General features: G+C 42.9%; 1 protein-coding gene across 4 annotated transcripts in view; it reads right to left on the reverse strand.

Annotated features, from left to right (window-relative positions):
• Positions 1 to 17,487, reverse strand: part of LOC111236755 (FERM, RhoGEF and pleckstrin domain-containing protein 1-like) — a 50,585-nt gene that overhangs the window by 11,728 nt on the left and 21,370 nt on the right. For 3 of the 4 annotated variants that reach the window (XM_022765615.1, XM_022765612.1, XM_022765613.1), the window contains exons 3-13: positions 16,066 to 16,170; positions 14,360 to 14,402; positions 14,007 to 14,085; positions 11,292 to 11,389; positions 10,174 to 10,288; positions 8,687 to 8,834; positions 7,683 to 7,778; positions 7,384 to 7,550; positions 7,210 to 7,278; positions 6,935 to 7,010; positions 6,360 to 6,570 (exon numbers count right to left, since the gene is read on the reverse strand). In XM_022765615.1, coding sequence (XP_022621336.1) covers positions 6,360 to 6,570; positions 6,935 to 7,010; positions 7,210 to 7,278; positions 7,384 to 7,550; positions 7,683 to 7,778; positions 8,687 to 8,834; positions 10,174 to 10,288; positions 11,292 to 11,389; positions 14,007 to 14,085; positions 14,360 to 14,402; positions 16,066 to 16,170 — 1,207 coding nt within the window. The remainder of the gene's footprint in view (positions 1 to 6,359; positions 6,571 to 6,934; positions 7,011 to 7,209; positions 7,279 to 7,383; positions 7,551 to 7,682; positions 7,779 to 8,686; positions 8,835 to 10,173; positions 10,289 to 11,291; positions 11,390 to 14,006; positions 14,086 to 14,359; positions 14,403 to 16,065; positions 16,171 to 17,487) is intronic. The other variant, XM_022765614.1, reaches the window with a different exon arrangement.

Below are 17,487 nucleotides of genomic sequence, written 5' to 3' on the forward strand. Positions count from 1 at the left end.
AAAACCATGGCAACCACTGAGTGCAGATCTGTGACGGGTGCTATAAAAGAACTTACCACCAAACAGAAAACAACTAAAAAAAAAAAAAACTACTACGACAAAAAACACAGGTGAAACAACGAACTAACAGAAGCTAGAAAACACGAAACAAAGACAGGAACGAGTTGAATCGTGTGTGCACACTGAACACCGCACAAAACAACAAAAAAAAAAACACTGCTCTACAGTCTAGCTACCACAACACAAGACACAAGGAAGGGTTGGCAATTCAAGCAGGTGGAGGGTATGTGGGTGGGTGTATGAGGGGAGTAGGCAGGGGTAGAGCTGGACACTGGTTCCCTCTACAGAAAATTCTGGAGTCCCTTTTCTTCGAACATACAAGGTTGTTTTTTTATTGACACTAGTGCTCACAATCAGTTACAGTGTTAAAAAGAGAAGTGAAGGGTAAAGAAAAAAACATCCGAGAAGTCAGAGGAAAAAAAAACCAAAAAAAAAACAGTAGGTGCTTTGAGATGAAAATCAAAAAGGACAGGTGTGCAGGAATACAGGTGTTACAAGAGTAACAGAAAACCAGTGAGTCTTTAGGCCATATAATGAGTGTGAGTTAAGAGAAAAATGGATCATCTCAGTGCCTTTCTTTTGTAAAGGAATATAAAGACTTTGAGGCAGCTCTTCAGCAGCAATTTGACCTCCACATGTCAAGCAGTTATTATGATTTTAAGCTTTAGAGATGCAGAGATACAAAGCCTGTCACTCCACAAACGCTGCGCGCTACAGCTTTGGCATGCATCATGGGATATCAAGTAAATACTATGCGACATGCAAATTAAAACTGCCATCGATCACAAAATTAGAGGAATGGCCACAAAGCCAGTTTATCCCTTCAAAAGAAGTCAAGTCAGTCCAGTAAAAAGTGTGTTAATGTAAACAGAAAGAGAAGCACAGATGTGATGCTAAAATGCCAACGGGTTTCCAATCTTAATCTGATTTAAAGACAACAGTTTGACATTTTGGGAAAGAAGTGTGTTGAGTTTCTTGTTGAGAGTTAGATGAGAAGGTTGATACCACTCTCGTGTCTGCAGGGTACATATAAAGCTACAACCAACAGTCGGTTAGCTTAGCTTAGCATAAAGACTTGAAGTGGGGGGAAACAGCTAGCCTAGCTCTATCGAAAAAGTAACAAAATATGTGCAGATTAAACAAACTATTTGCAATATGCTAATGAGTGAGCTTTAGAGGTACTACAATTTTGTTCATAGCTGAGCCGTTTACCAACTTCCTGTCTAGGCGAAGCAAACCGGCTTCTGACTGTAGCTTCAATATTACTGTACAGACATGAGAGTGGTATCAGTCGTCGCATCCGGTAAGAAATTGAATATGCACATTTCCCAAAATGTCCAACTATCGCTTCAAGCAGCCCAATATCACCCAAACACGATCACATCTCCACAGTGTGTATATCGCAGAAAAGACTACAGTCATTTTACTTTAACTTTTAAAGTAAATCTAGCAAATTTGGCTCTGATTAACCTCCAAAAACATACAAATTACAATACAAAAATCACAATTTCTGTCTGTTACTATATGTACACTTCATTAAAATCACAAAAACGCCTCAATGGAAATGACTTGCAGCAAGTGCTATTTGGTGACAGGCAGTGAAAAGGAAACCAAGGTGGACTCAACTCCAGTATTCAAGTATGTATGTGTGTGTGTGTGTGTCCATCTTCTGACAATACTCGGACTTTCACACCTTGCAAAAATAATGCCATGTCGCTCAATTATATCTTTTTTTTATTTTACACTTACGTTTGCATTAAGCTTAACTTTACTTGTGTCTGTCTACCTTCGCCCCCCCGCCCTCTGTTATAAGAGCACTGGAGTTGAGTCAGCCCTTGTTTTGTACTTGTGCACAGTGAGGAAACCTGGAGCAAAACACAAATGGTTTCTAAATATTAAGAAAAAAAGAAAGACAGGGTGCAGTTAATTAATCATGAGGGTGCAGTAATGAGAAAGGCATGAGAAGTCTAGCATCCCACGTGAAGTGAAGAGGAGTTTGTGTCCGAAAGAACGCAAACCCAAACATTTTTTTTTTGTCGTACTGCACCTACAGCCTCTCAAACATTTGAAACCATTTAGAGCCCCATGACAGAAACACCGAGTGACACAGTGAGAAAAAGCAGAGCAGCATGACAGAAAAGCAGAGACTTTCGCCTCGCCTGGTTAACATGCATTCAGAATAAAGAACAGAAAATGGTGAGAAAACAGTGTTGAGGAGCACCCCCCCAATCCAAAAATAACCAAACATGCTTAAAAACAGTGCATTTACAAAGCATGAACATTTGTTTCAGTAAGAAGCAGTAGCTCTGAGGAAAAAGAAGGTTGCTTGAATTTAAAAGATGATAAAATCTTAATGACATTTTGTCAGGTCACCTCATAGCTTGAACCTCTGTGTTTAAGTATGTATGCTAACTGTAAACAGTAAACTGCTAAAAAGGTAATTAGTGAATAAGTAATCCACCTTAACTCACAGGAATGTCTGTATTTCCCAAACACAAAGTCAGGAAAAAAAAAGTGACAGCTGTTCTTCAAACTTAATGCTAATGTCAACATGCTAACATGCTGATATAATGTTTACCATTTTCACCAGCATACTTAAGCCAGGTAGAATGCTAACGCTTGCTAATTAGCACTTAAGACAAACTGCGCTTAAAGCTGCAGGAAATGTCATTAGAGTTGCAGGCATTTGGTCATAAGACAAGATTTTGACCAGGTGAGGGCGCTAGCTGAAATGTCACATCACCAGGTTAGTTAGTACAATCCATCCTGAGGGGGGGATGGATATGTGTGCCCACTTTCATGGCAATCCACCCAATAGGTGTTGAGACATTTTGACTGCTCGACATCCTGCGAGTCATTTCACCACTATTGACTTTTGGGCAACTTTTTTTTTTTTTTTTAGGAAATACAGACATTCAGCCCCTGGACCGAAGTTCAGTGCAAGAGAAGCGCAGCGATTTCCTTTTATTTACTTAATTCAGCAAAGTTTGTCCCAAGTTAGTTTTTTGCAGTGAAAACAAAAAAAAGTGTGTCGTAGTGAGCAGACAGCCAGCAAATGACAGTGATGGGGATGGGAGGCCAGCACACCTTCAATAAACAGCCTTGTAACAGAAGAGAAAAACAGCATCCAAAGAAAGTGAAAGATAACAGTGAGTTTCCTTTTTTGTTGTTGTTGTTGTTGTGTGGTAGTAGTGCATGCCAAGGGCCAAGCCAAGCAAAGCAGAGAGCTATGGATGGTCACAGGTTTAAGGACGATAGTTGTTGGTTCTGATTATTGATTATCAAGTGTGTATGAATGCGTAAAACCGTGAAAAGAAAGAAAAAAGAATGATAGAAAGAAATAAAGACCCACAGAAGTAGCAGAGATAATGCATCTGAAGTAGAAATGTAGACACACGGAGCTTCAGTTATTATCAAAAATACAGATATAAATGTTGTTTCCCTAACATTTCAACTTACAAATCTATTCAAATTCCTGGTTTTCCACTAATGGTGAATGTAAAAGAGAATTATGACAAACATTTCTACCACAAACATCCAAATTACAGTGCAAGTCGCCCACAACAGAGAGACAGAAACTCAAAGTATGAAAAAGTGCTCTGAAGAAAAGGACTTTAGCTCGGCCAAAACCGAATTCGAAGGCAGACTGACCATTAGCTACAGCGCTCCTCCTCCAACAGATCCCAATAGCTTACACATGAAACACATTTTTTCTACAAGTCAAGTGTATTATTCTAAGTATAACCCATTCTCTACCAAGGACATTCAAATGTACTGTACAATTAGAGGAGACTATCAATTCATGTTATCCTTGTGGTCGGACACAGTCCAAACAGTCCACACTGCTTCACAAACCGTCTGTGTTCCCCTTTAAACCTCCATCACTTCCCATTGAAATCCCTCAATAAACTCCAGCTATTATCTTAAAGCCTTTCTATTGCACAAGACAACAGTCAAATAATTAGAAAAGTTTGATCTTAGAGAAAATGCTACATCAGGGAACTACAACATTATAACTACAAACAGATTCCTATCAGGGTTTAATTATACAGCAAGGCAGCAGATCCTGGTCAACTCGACAGCTCTCAGAACGAGCCATCAAGCTAAAATCAGTGCCACCTACAAATCAACTTATGCCTCGCTTCAACATCTTTATATCTCGACAACAAACGTAGTTTTTTCTCATTGACAAAAGTGAGCTACAAGCAGCAGAATTTCCTCCTAAATAAAATAGACTCACATGGATTATATCAATGCTATCAAATGATTAGGGAAGAATTGTAGAAATCTCTTCCTCACAAAAACTACAACTCTACACTTGAAGGTTTACCTTTACCTTTCAATTTCTATGACAATATCCCGACTTCCCTACAAAAATCTGTATTATTCATCTGCACATGCTCCTATACAGTTTTTAAGTTATGGCACATTATAAGAAGGTTTGCTCATTCTTTAACTGTTTTACAGAGAGCTGGCAAAATTGCCTCAAGGCTTTTAGTTGATTCTCCTTTTGACAAAGTGCCAGCTGAAGTTTTTACTATGTGTAAAGTTGGACTCAGGTCAGCTGTTTTGCGAAGGGGCTCGCATACAAAATCCGATACAAAAATTGTGGGGTTTAGAAGCGAAGTAAAGGACGATCGCTTCATCTAAAAGTCAGGTTCTGTAGGTGTTTCTATTCACAGTTAAAAAGCTCACGATATGTAAAAATGTCCTCATTCCAAAAATATGTTAGTGTCTTTGCTCAAAAGGTGTATCACAGCTAAACTAATGTAAAAAGGTTCAATATTCAAATATTAATGGGATGGTTTTCAGTCTTCCTAAAAGGTAGTTGAGTGGTAGATTTTTGAAAACTCGCCAAAAGGATGAAACCAGCTTTACAAAGTCGTTTATCTGTTATATACTAAATTAAGATATTACTATTCTTACATAACAGGATTAGATTTATTGCGCATAATAATGATTAATTTGAGCCTCAACTATGTCTTATACAAATCCCTCTCAACAGCTGAAAACCTGACCGCCTATATCTTCCTCATTAAAGTGGTAACATCCCTCCTCCTCTCCCTCTCCATCTTCCCCGTCCCCCAGCTGCAGACTCCCGTAGGAGAATTTGTTACGAGGCAGCGGGGACGAGTGCACGCCATTCGAGTTGACTGAATTGAGGGAACTGACAGCGGCAGGGTTGCCGTACATTAACGGCTGACTGTACGCACTGCTCCCAGTGTCTGACTCAGTGTCACTGGTGTCAGTGCCGCTGCTGGTGGACCCGTCGATCATCTGGACCGGCTGGTTTAGATTGTTGTGTAGGTTGGGTTTTCCCTGACGGCCAAACAACCGCTGCACCGTACTGGACCGCGCCTGACTTGGAACCACGTGGTTTCCCACATGATTGCCGTTAGTTATGATCATCCTTCGCTCCATCGGGGCAGAGCAAGGGGCTTGGGCGTGCAGCCCGGGGCGATGAGGGTCGCGGTGGTGGATGGGAGTAGAGGTCAGCTGGCTAAGAATGAAGGGATCAGTATCAGAGCGGTTCCTCATGTTGTTGTTGCAATACGGTTTGGCCACATGTGTCGGTGTGCGGTTTGAGGTGATCGGGGAGTAGCTGCCGTAGTGGTTCGGTGGGTGGGATGACGGCGGGACAGTGGGAGTCTCCACGGGGACCGCTCCCGGACGTTTACTGAAATAATGACCGCCGTCATCCCAGCGTGAGCCTGAGCGCGGCTGAGCATGCCCGTTCGTCGTCTCGGCGTGACTGAGCGAGTTTGTGCGGTGGTGGAAGCTGCTGATCACCGGGCTGGAGCACTGACTCCGAGTCCCAGTTCCTAACGGTCGACCTATCGCAGCAGCTCGCTTGTCTCGACCCTGAAAGATCTCGTCCAACAGCGTGCTGTGGAGGGGAAGACGACCATGAAACGAACCTCCATTTGACAAGATTTCATCATCTGTTAGCTCGTGACTCAGACTAAACTTATTAGACACTGGAGCCTGATCTGCATTGTTTCTGTTACCCAGCATGCCCTGCTGGTGATGCTGCTGCTGCTGCTGCATCAGCCCCTGGTGATTGGTGTGGTAAAACCCATTAACAGCCCCAAACAGGTTCCCAACTTGCCCCCCATTGCGAATTCTACTCTCATGCTTATTATTATATGCAGCAGGCTCATCCTCATTGCTGTCATTTGCATTGCTGTGGCCCCTGGTAACCCTGCCGTGCTTTGTCACATCACATTCACTGTCTATGTCGCTGCAGTCTATGTAAGGAATAGAAGAGCTGCTGCCTTTGTTTGCCCTGCAGGATGGACCTGGGTTGAGGAGCTGCGGCTGCGGCGCTGATCCGGTGCCGTGGTGGTTCTGTCTGGACTGAATCGGGTCTGAGCCAGGCGCTGCAGGTATATCCTGAAAACCGTTGGCGGAGGCCGTGACCAGTGGCGGCTCCTCCGAACCATTAGACTCAGCTTGGAGGCCCAGTCTGGCCGCGTCAGGCTGGTCCGCTAACGCCACAGACATGGCACTCTGCAAATGAGAAATGGGGAGAAAAAGGGAGTGATGGGTTAAAGTGGAGAAAGGGAGAAAAGCTTCTTTTTTTTTTTTTTTTTTAACTGGGCTCTTAAAACAGAATTACTCACTTTGAATAATTTGTTATTTACGGGAACAGTTTTAAGAGAGAGCACACATTTACACACACTGACTCCCTGGAGCTACCCTGGACAAAAACAGCTTTGTATTTTTGGCCACAGAGCAGCTCCAGATTTAAACAGCGAGATAGAGAGATGTAGTAAAAACAGGCGAAAAGAGCCTATAAAAGTGCACAACCTTTCCAAAAGAGTAAAATGCCATAAACAAGACTATGGGGGAATAAAGATCCGTGCCGTATTACCTCTTTTGGCACTTGTGATCTGAAGGAAGACGACTGGGGGGACATGCCGCTGTTGGACAGAATCTTGCTGTGCTTCCTGAAAAGAGCAGAGCGCGCAGAAGAGGTTAAACCATGTGCAACTCATCAGTAAAGAGAGAGATGTGATTACTGGTTTGTGTCCCTGCTGCAACAGTAATTGCTGCGATGTGAAGGACGCTGGGTACGTTGCATCCGTCTCACGCAATCCTGCTTCTGTTGCTGGAGCAGCAATCAGACAAAAGGAGGGAGAGCTTCACCTTTCAAATGGGACTTTCTTGAGCTCCGAGTCTTTCACATAATCGATGATCTGCTTCTGAGTTCGACCACTGCAGGTACAAGCAGAGAGAAGAAGCAGGTGATGAAACATAAATCAAAGACAAATTCAAACGTATAGTTGTTTCCCCTCTCCTCCCTGTCGATCCTCTCCTGACCTGAACCGGAACGAGGACCCCCTGGTGAACAGGATGGGCTTGGGTTTGGGCTTGGGTTCCTCGAAGAGCCTGAAGAAGGCGTGATACTCTACGCAGATCTTCCAGAAGACCTTGCAACAATCCCTGCTGGCCATGGCGAACTCCAGCGTGTCGTGGTGGGCGTTCTGCTGGAGGACGCAAAAGGCAGGAATGAGTATGGATGGAGACATAGAAGAAGAGGGAAGCGACAGTACAGAGAAAAATGAACAGAAGTCAGAAAAAAAAGGGGAAGCAGGAAAGGGAAAGTGATATAGACTTACAGCGGGGTCTGCTCTCAGCTTGATTAGGAACCTTTTGCGTTTGAAGCTGAGTTTGCGAATCTTGGACCAGTTGAAGGCGTTAATCTTTGTGTACCCCTAAATAAAAGAGATGACATTAAGAGAAGCTGGTTTAATATTCATGAGAAATCCATTATCTCACAAGGGAAAAGATAAGAGAGTGGACTTCAAATGGGAAAATAATCCATTTCATTTTCCTCAAAACACACGGTTTCAGCTTGACTCAATTTGACAACTTCTAATCACACAATAATATATTCTCCACGCCCCAAATAAAAAAAACTACCGTGCGGTGCATTCTTCCGCACTGCTGAGCTGGGTGGAGGCTCACCACAAAACCTCATGGACCAATTAACCAAGTTGTCATTATCAGCTAAATTTTCCAAGATCCCAGCACTCTTTGAAAACTCGCGAGGAAAATCAGAAAACGGTGCAGACTGAATGTAATTGGGGTCAGCGCGGTCGAAAGAGGACGCATCTTTGGCCGTGAAATGCCGACTGAAGCTCTACATTTATGCTCGAAACATGCAGTTAAATAGCTTTCTGTGACCTCGTCTCAGTTTATGTTTCTGTATTCACTCAAGAAAACCTTCCACCATGATGTGAGATAAGCAAGACATTACTAAATAATATGTTTCCTTTTTTTTTTTTTTAAAAAAGACTATTTCAGGAATTCACAGCTCATTCCAGTCTGGTCAAACCTAGATTTGCAGCCTGGTGCTCGTCTCTGCAACAACCTATATTTCATCAAAAATATTTCAGAATTTCAGGTATGTTGTTAAACCACGGTAAGTGAATGATAAAACTAAAATCTGTAACCTTTACTCCACACGAAAACATTCTTCATTCAAATCTTTTGACCACATGCCTTCAGAGGCATGTTTTGAGTGAAGCAATATGTTTAGTTTTCTCTTTTCATCCCTTTTCCTCTGTTCTATAACACACTAAACCCCCCTATTTTTAACCAGATATAAGCAGGGTTTTACCTGGAAAACCAGCACCCCAGTGTGAGCCACGGACAGGCTGAGCTTCGTCCCCTCTCTGTCCTTGGCCGGGTGCAGGCGAACGCCGTACATCTCCAGCCGCCGAGCGATTTCCAGCAGCTGGTAGTCTGACTCTGCTGGAGTCTGCCCGCTGTGGAGGAGACGGATCAACAAGTCCAGCAATTATCCATCAATCAACATGTTAATCAATCATTAGCTCATCAGACTCTTCAAGGCAATAAATCTAAGTTTGTGGATTAATTGTGGACAATCAATATCCCTCACACAGTGTTCATGTGTCATTGTTTGGGCTGTATGTACCAGATGTTAGACATGACCCAGTCCAGGTTTCTCTTCCAGACTGATCGAGAATGTAGAAACAACAAACAGTCTTAAAATACACCACAGGATCAAATGGCGGTGACCGCCGGGGGAGGAAAGAAATCGACCGCAGAAGACGTTTGTTTCCTCGCAAAATCTGAAAATAGCTTCCTGTTTCCTGTATGAGCTGCTGAATTAGCCACTTCCTTCCTGTGTCGGTGAGCGAGAAGCGGAGGGAGCAGGGAGGGCAGGAGCCAACAGAAAGAGAAGTGGTGTGTGGTGGGTGCAGAGTGCGACCGTGACGAATAATCAACAAGTCGGAGGTTTGGTTTTCGGCTGTGGTTAAAGAAGGGTTTTAAGGGAATTTGCAGTTGCAGAAAACAGGGAAATGCATTTGTCATTGGTGTGCAAACAGCGACGAGGAAAGCACAGCTATACTGTAAATGAGAAGATACATGTAGGTGCAAGTCTGTGTGTGTGTGTGTGTGTGTGTGTGTGTGTGTGTGTGTGTGTGTGTGTGTGTGTGGTCCCAGGGGCGTAGAGGGAGTGCCAAAATCGCATGTTTGCAGATAGTCACCTCTGCGGGGGAGAGATTAAAAGTGTGTGTATGTGCACATGAGCAGTTGTGGTATAAGAGATAAACATCTCTGCAGGAGAGAGACGTATGAGGCTGGGTGTAATTGTGTAATGGGCGTGTGTGTGTTTGCGAGTGCACTTTCAATAAACAGATAAATATCTCTGTGGGTCAGACTTACAGTACTGTGAAAGTACATGTGTGTGTGTGTTTATCTAAAAGTGTTAACACCACCTGGAAACAGATTAAAGCTCGGCTCAGTATTGTTTTCCAAGCAGGGATAATCTTAACCAGCTATTTCCAGGTAAACAGTGCTGCTCCTCTAACTGTCTAACTAAGATTATTTCAGTCTTGGTATTAATGCTCAGACGCTGTGAAAATCACTGCAGTATATGTTCTTCCTTATGTTTAGAAATACATGTCAGCCTCATAGAGACGATTATTACGGCTTCTCAGATGCTTTTCACTGTTTTCTGACATTTTATCAACTAAAACAGATAATTACTATACACACTAAATATTTTGCATGTAATATATTCATTAAATGTTTGCATCTGTGCACATCCAAGCAGCTTTGTGGACACGCGTGACTCACACGTGCTTGCGGTGGCAGTCGGTGATCTTGTCTCGGATGGCGTCCTGGTCCGGCAGGTACTTGTTGTGGAGGAGGTGCTGCCAGCTCTGGGTCTCATCGAAGTCTCCTATCTCCGCTGATGGAGGGACAGAAGGGAGAGGGAGAGGAAGGAGAGGCAGCAGACGGGTGAGAGTTCGATATTTATTTGGAGCGAAAATGGAGAGAGAAATTGGAAAGTGGGTGACCTACAAGGTGAAGAGGAGATTAAATAAAGATGGAGATTGTTGAGGAAAAGGAGGTCAAGGAGTTTTAAGGAGGAAATTATTATTCCTATCTGCACTGTTCATTTGAATCCTACACATACTCTATCTCTATTCTGTTCTACTGTAGATCAGATGAAGTGTGCCGATGCGTGTGTCTCCATCTGTTCATAACCAGCAATAATAACCCCTCATACTGTACCACCCGCAGGTGCACACACACGCACGCACACCAGCACTGACGGTTACCGTGGCAACCGAGTCGTATCCTTTAGCAGGCTGTGCTGCAGCTCGCCTCTGTGTGCGGGACTGAATCGAATCCATAAATTCAATAAGTCCTGCAGATATGGTGCTGAATAAGAACAGTCACTGAGGTGCAGGCGCAGGCGGCTGAACGGGCAGGTGTGGAAATACAAATGTGAGGAAGGCTGCACACTGAGGAAGAGCTCCCACACTGTGTTCATTTCATTCAGGTATCATGCATAATGTGATTGGTTTTAAACATAAGGAAACTGATGATTTATGTAAATGATAAAACTGTGGAACACAGACAGAGAGTCTCATGCTGGCACACGTGAGGGAGACAGCTTTGTATTTTATTCAGTTCATTTTGAACCATAGGAGCTGCGTTAATATCCCAAAAAGAAATATGGCACATGATAATTGTGTAATTGCTGATTTATGGTCAGTCCCACAATGAAGAACTAGAGTTCTTTTCCATATGGAAAACATAACACTGCTGGCTTCATGAAGCTGTTGAGGCGATGGCTTTTTGTTATTCATATGTAGGTGGATTTATTCAGACATGACAGGGTATTTACAGAAGGAGCCAGTACTTGACAGTACTTTTACGTATGCGCCTGTATGTGTTGCACTCACACTGAATGATGTGGGAGACCATGAGAGCGGCGCTGGTGTCGTTGCAGATGAGACGACCACAGGCAAGGTCGCGTTTAATCTGCAGCGCGAACAGATACCTGGAGGAAGAAAAAGAGAGCGAGAGAGATACGTGGCGGAGAGAGTGAGAGGGCGGAAAGAAGGAGAGCAAGGAGGCAGAAAATGGAATACAGAAAGGGAGAGGTTAAGAGGTTAATGCATGTTCTACAAACTTACCAGCTGACAATGTTAAAAGCAATTCCATTACCACCAGACTCCTGGCGTTCATCCACACTCAAACACACATACCGCTGATACATTGCATATACCGACTCCAAACTAATCCCTAATTGAGAAAATGCCCATTTCTGTTATTCATTAGACAGTCTGCTCCTTACAGCACGATCCAGACCTCATAAACAGAGTCACACACACGCCCGTGTGTGTGTTGCCAGGTCATGATGCTGCATTTCACTCAACTATCAGCAGAGACTGCACCATAACGTAGAGAGTGGTGCAGACTGCATTAAGACAGCTGACTCTAAAAACCTTCTATCAGCCCAAAGAGAGTAAGATTGATTGGACACACATGTTGTATAGATCCTCTAAATTTGTACTGATGCGTTTTATTTCTTTGAGGATTTTATTTCTCTATTCTACGGTGATAACAAAGGAATACAATCTGTGAGCTTGGCTGATTCACCAACCCTCTGCTTCCTGTATAAGGGCAATAGCGGACTGGCTGCCTGAGGTACGCATTAATAGCATGTGTGAATGGGTGTGGGATTAATGGCCCACATCAGCTTTTTATGCGATATCCAATTCAAGCTTTTTATAACTGTATGATTACCTCGCTAATAAAGTTAATGAGGCTGTGGCGAGTTTCTATATTGTTTTATTTCAGCTTCCAGAGAAAGAACGGGCGGGCGATTTTACCATTTGAGACAGCCACGCCAATTTAGTGTAAAATACCAGTTCATACACTGTTATGGAGAATGCTATTTTAATGTATAAGCAACACGAGAAGCAGGAAAATACAATGATTTGTCTTTAAAATCTCACTCCTTTTTAACTACATTACACCCAACCTCCATCACATCAGGGCAACAGTCATTGGCTAGTGTCCCACTTTAATTAAAGGCTAATGACAGCCTGATATATTTACAAAACGGACCGTTCTGTATGTGCACATGTTACCCATCAAAGGAAACAGTGACAACACTAAAACACTGTCAGAGCTGAACAAAGGGAGAAAAAAAAAAGGCTGCCCACTTCCTGTTTGATGCTGGAGTCAGCTGGCACACTACAAGAAAATATGAGATCAGTGGAATAAACTGGCCAGCTGAGCAAACAACGTCAGTGGAAAACATCCACAGCACTGTGAACCGGTGATGGTATTCCGTTGTTAAATGAAACTTACAAAACTTCAGATTTCAGTCCTGGTTGATTTGGCGATATCCGTGGTTACAGGCGGCAACGGCAGGTGCGGTTTGATAGCACAGTAAACACTGGCTGAGCAGCTACGACACAGCAGGAGCAGCTGCTGTATCTGTTTACAGTGCAGCCAAACAAACTCGCATTGTTTTAGTCAAAAATCATCATTACATTATTGTATACAATTATTGTATTTTTTCTTAACCGTACCCCATGAGTCCAACGATGTTGCAGCGAAATGCTAAATCTATGGAGTACTGTTTTAACGCAGCTCTGATCCAGTGTTGGGTGAGAGTACGGGGTTAAATTACACACACACACACACCGGATTACATGCTGCATCACTTCCTGTGAACCCCTCGTGTGTGTGTGAAAGCAAGGCGGGGGTTTGATTTCATTTGATTTCATGAAAACCTTCAGGATTATAACTTCCATCGCAACAGATCCCCTCACAGATGAGAGGCACAGTGAACACTTCCTGCTTTGCTCTTGTCTCAAGTAAATCCAGCTGGGCAGCTGGAGGGAAACCGTGGCACCATGGGAAAATGTAGAAGGTCAAGTATTTCTCCTATTTATGTTTTGGTTGTGTGACGGAGAATTGTGTTTTACTGTAGAAGTCCCGAATTAGCTAAGACAAACACAAGCAATGCTGATGAGCCAAAACTAAACTAATAATAATGATAATGAGAATGAGAATTTACACTTTAGGACTGAGGCAAAAGGTGGAAACGTGAACTAATTGTCTATATAATATCATCTAAAACCCTTCTCTGGCTGTCAGAGATGAATTTAGGATTAAAATATGTCAACCAGAGTACGAAACTTCACTCTTTTTACAGTAAAACTGCTTGATTCCCAAAAGTGGTCATGGCATTCATCTCCTTTCAACTGGTTTGGAACAACAAATGTTTTCATGAGCCTGGTTCCCAGATGACGATCAAAACTTTCTCATTTGGAACCAGAAAAGGAAAAAAAAAAAAAAAAAAAAAAAAAAAAAAAAGAGGCTTCTTAGATGTTGTGGCATGTGGGTATAAATGTGCAACAAATGGCAAGTGACTGACCGGGAACAAGAGAAAATACAAAACAAAACGCAAACATATTGCAACAAGGCCCTCTCTGCTCTATGTACAGATACAGCTGGGAACCATAAATGGTGATTCAAAACCCTCGCGAAGGACTGAAACCCATCTGGCCCGGACGGAAAACCGAGAGCAAAACAACACATCTTTTAATTTAAGCAGCTCTTCTCCAGAAAGGTGTGGTTTGAGTGTTGAGACGACCTACCGAGTCAGCTCCTCCATGAGCTGTGTGTGGTCAGGGGGGAAGAACTTCACCACAAAGCGAAGGATGGTGTTTTTGGGCCCTGGAGGAGGGAAATAACGGGATATGGTTAAGAAGGAAGCAGCGGGTAGAGAGAGAGGTAAAGACACAGAAAAGAGGCATGCAGGATTTAGAAAGATTTGAGTCCATCTGTGTGTAACATTTACCAAATGACTGCAATTTCCTACACATGACTGGCTTTTCTCACTGCACAGTACAGACCAAAGTAAGGACAAAAGAGCACGGTTTTACTCTCGATCATTTCTGCGCATGTGTTTGAAGGGTGAAAGATGAGGCGGCATCTGTGAGATACTCACGTCTGATCTGTTTCAGCGTCGGCTTCAGCAGATCCAGCCACACCTGCGGAGGACGGAGATCAGGACAGTGTATCAAAGACTGACGGTTGTGGGTTTTTTTTTTTTTTTTTCTTCTTCACCACACTGCAGCGATCTTTCTGTATAAAAGGCTGGTTTAAAACAGTAGTTCACCATTTGGCAAATCAGGAGAACTGCTACAACCACAACATGGATCTAAATAATATAAACAAGTCAAATCATTCCAACAGCTCCATCATTTCCCAATAATTTCCAACCAGGGAACTTTCCTAGAAAGACTTAATTATACCCACTTAAACACAAGATAATATCAATCCAGCAGCTGGTTACAACTGAAAACTATTTCTTCACATTTGCTGTAGTGCATGTTCGGCTGTAGAGAAATTACACATATTTGCATGTTCAGCTGGAATTGGTTAGGATGAATTAACTAAAAGTTTACAGACTGAAAGCCATTCTTTAAACCCTTGTAATAAATAGCAAATATGAAACATTATTAATAAAACAGACCAATTCCGCTCTGCTTTCCTCACCTGACACTGATATCTCTATCAGTACAAAACAACCAGGATATTTGATAAAATTACCAAAACGCACCGTTACACTTGGAAAATACAATATGAGCTCCTTAAGGACATGAAACCATCAGGCCTCAAATGCTCTTTGTTCTGGCTTCTGACAGGTCGTGGAGTGTATTTTGGACTCACGGTTTACACACTAGCTGACATCAACATGATAGGAAACCCTGATCCATATCTACCTGGTGTATAGCTTCATGTATTTGTGTGTGTGTGTAACTTCCTGTGTACGTGTGCTGACAATGTTGTCGTTATATATCGCATCACTTGTTCCAGGGGTCCACTTCAAACCTGCTCCTATGCCTGAGAGGCACCGAGACGCGCGGCGAGTGAACGGCCGAGCTACAGACGCACTGTTGTCTTCCAGCTATGTTTCCCTTTATTAGCAGCTTTTTCACACGCTGATGGAGAGCAGCGGTAGAGACAATAGCATCTGCAATCTGCAGACACACCCCTAAGGCATTTACACCAAGTGCGCAAGTTATTACAACCAGCTGCTCCTTCATGAAACAGGTAGAAAAACTGAGTCCAGGCGAAAGCTGCGATATCTTAAAGCCACACAGATGGAGATGAAAGAGATAGGCTCTCTCCATGAAGCACTTCCATTACACATGACTAATCACAACCTCTGAGTGCAGTGTGCACACATGTGATTTAAGCTAAAGTTAACTTGTGGGAAAGAGAGGGGGAAACCTTCTTTCAAGCACTTAGCAAAGTGGAGGAGATCTTCCCAGCCACAGAGAGGAAAATCCTCTGAATGCACCAATGCTAAATGTAGATGTGCGTGAGTCATGTGGCTTTAAACCAGACAACAAACAAGTAAATATTCTGTTAAAGTTTCCCTTCGGGTTGGACAAGCAGGAGAATGCAACAAAGCAATTACTGTTTGTTATTTGAATTTTGACAGTAAGGCGGGAAAATGTGGCTTTTGAGCTGAAGCTACTTTGAGAAATACTGCATGTGTACTACTTTAGTGTAAATTATTATCACTTCCGCCATATGTCAATCTGCAAAAACAACAAGCCGAACAACATAATCTACGGTAACAAATGTCGGAGTGTGTGTGTGTGTGTGTGTGTGTGTGTGTGTGTGTGTGTGTGTGTGTCTTACCGTCATCTTACGGTGGTCCTGGTACTCCAGTCCAAAATAGTCTCCCTCCGTCAGATTGAGATGCACACAAACCAGGTCAAACAGCACTTTGCCGGGGGAGCGTTGCTGGGAGATGAAGAAGAGAGGTGGAGAAAAAACGAATTCGATTAAAATAAAAGAGGAAACTGCAGACGCCACAGTGTCACTCAGCATCTCATCAGAGGGAGTGCTGATAATCGAATCTTTTTTCTCCGGTTATTCTGAAGTGATTTAACTTTGAAAACATCAAGTGAGTGGAAGCAAGTACACCAAAAAAATCCTGATGCCATTTTCTCTAATGAGCCTCCCCTCATTTAACAAGCTGCTGACCTTTGACCCTGATGCGAGGTCTCAGCCTCAGGTTTGGGTCTAATGAATAGCTGGAGGCCGAGGCTCAGCTGGAAGTGTTCAGCCAACAACCACAATGCCCCAGGAAAAGTGTGTGTCTAGTATCAGCTGTGCTCTGTTTAATGATGTAGCTATTCCCAGTGCTGGTATGTTCGCATGCGCACCATTGTTTTCTCTGGCTCAATTCAGCAGCGTGGACATTATGAGCATCGAGCAATCTCCTCTCCCGAATCTGGGATTTCTTTGATTCCATCAACAAGCATGAAGACTAAAAGCGAGGTCTGACCCGACACAGACATGGAAGCAAACCCAAAATTAGCACAGAACAATTTTCCCCCGAGGCGGTTCAAGCTAAATGGTACCACCCTGTCAGCCTGCGGAGCTTCTGAAGAGATGCACCGTACTATTATACACTCAGCGAGCCTGATGAGGCTCTCGTCAAGTTAATATGTAGTCATGAAGACGTGCATTACTACATTTGACAAGCACATGCAGGCAAAAACACAGATCTGAGAGCGAGACCTGTGCAATTAACATCAAATAAATCCATGCTTTCCCAGTGGACAAACCTTACACTGTGTATACACCCTAAGATCAGGAGAGGGGGCTGTTAATGTTGTGACTGTTGCCGTGCATGTTCGTGCGCCTCTGTGCATTTAATTACAATATTTACAATATTACTAATTATGCACAGTTTTACTAAAATGCTAAGCACATCCAACATCTATGAATCTTGACTATGTTCGGTATTAAACCTATGTTGGTCTCTCACACACCTGTAACTTGTCTGGTGCCAGGCTGTTGCTGCTAAATACTGAACTCTATTAGCAGTGTTTAACTACATTAGTGATTTGGAAATGTCATGGTAAAAGAAGAGACATTTTTTTCCTCTAATTTTATTTAACCATACAGTAACCTATCTAGTACTCAAGTGTGGCCTTTTATTGTTAAAGGAATCTGGTTTTAAAGTTTCACCCGCATGTAATGAAGGTCTACTGTGCAATAATCATATGCTTAATCCCAACGATCATGATTTTTTTGGCATAATAATTTGCA

Source organism: Seriola dumerili, unplaced genomic scaffold (genome assembly GCF_002260705.1).
Source record: "Seriola dumerili isolate Sdu_G_001 unplaced genomic scaffold, Sdu_1.0 BDQW01000716.1, whole genome shotgun sequence".
Lineage (NCBI taxonomy): Eukaryota > Metazoa > Chordata > Actinopteri > Carangiformes > Carangidae > Seriola > Seriola dumerili.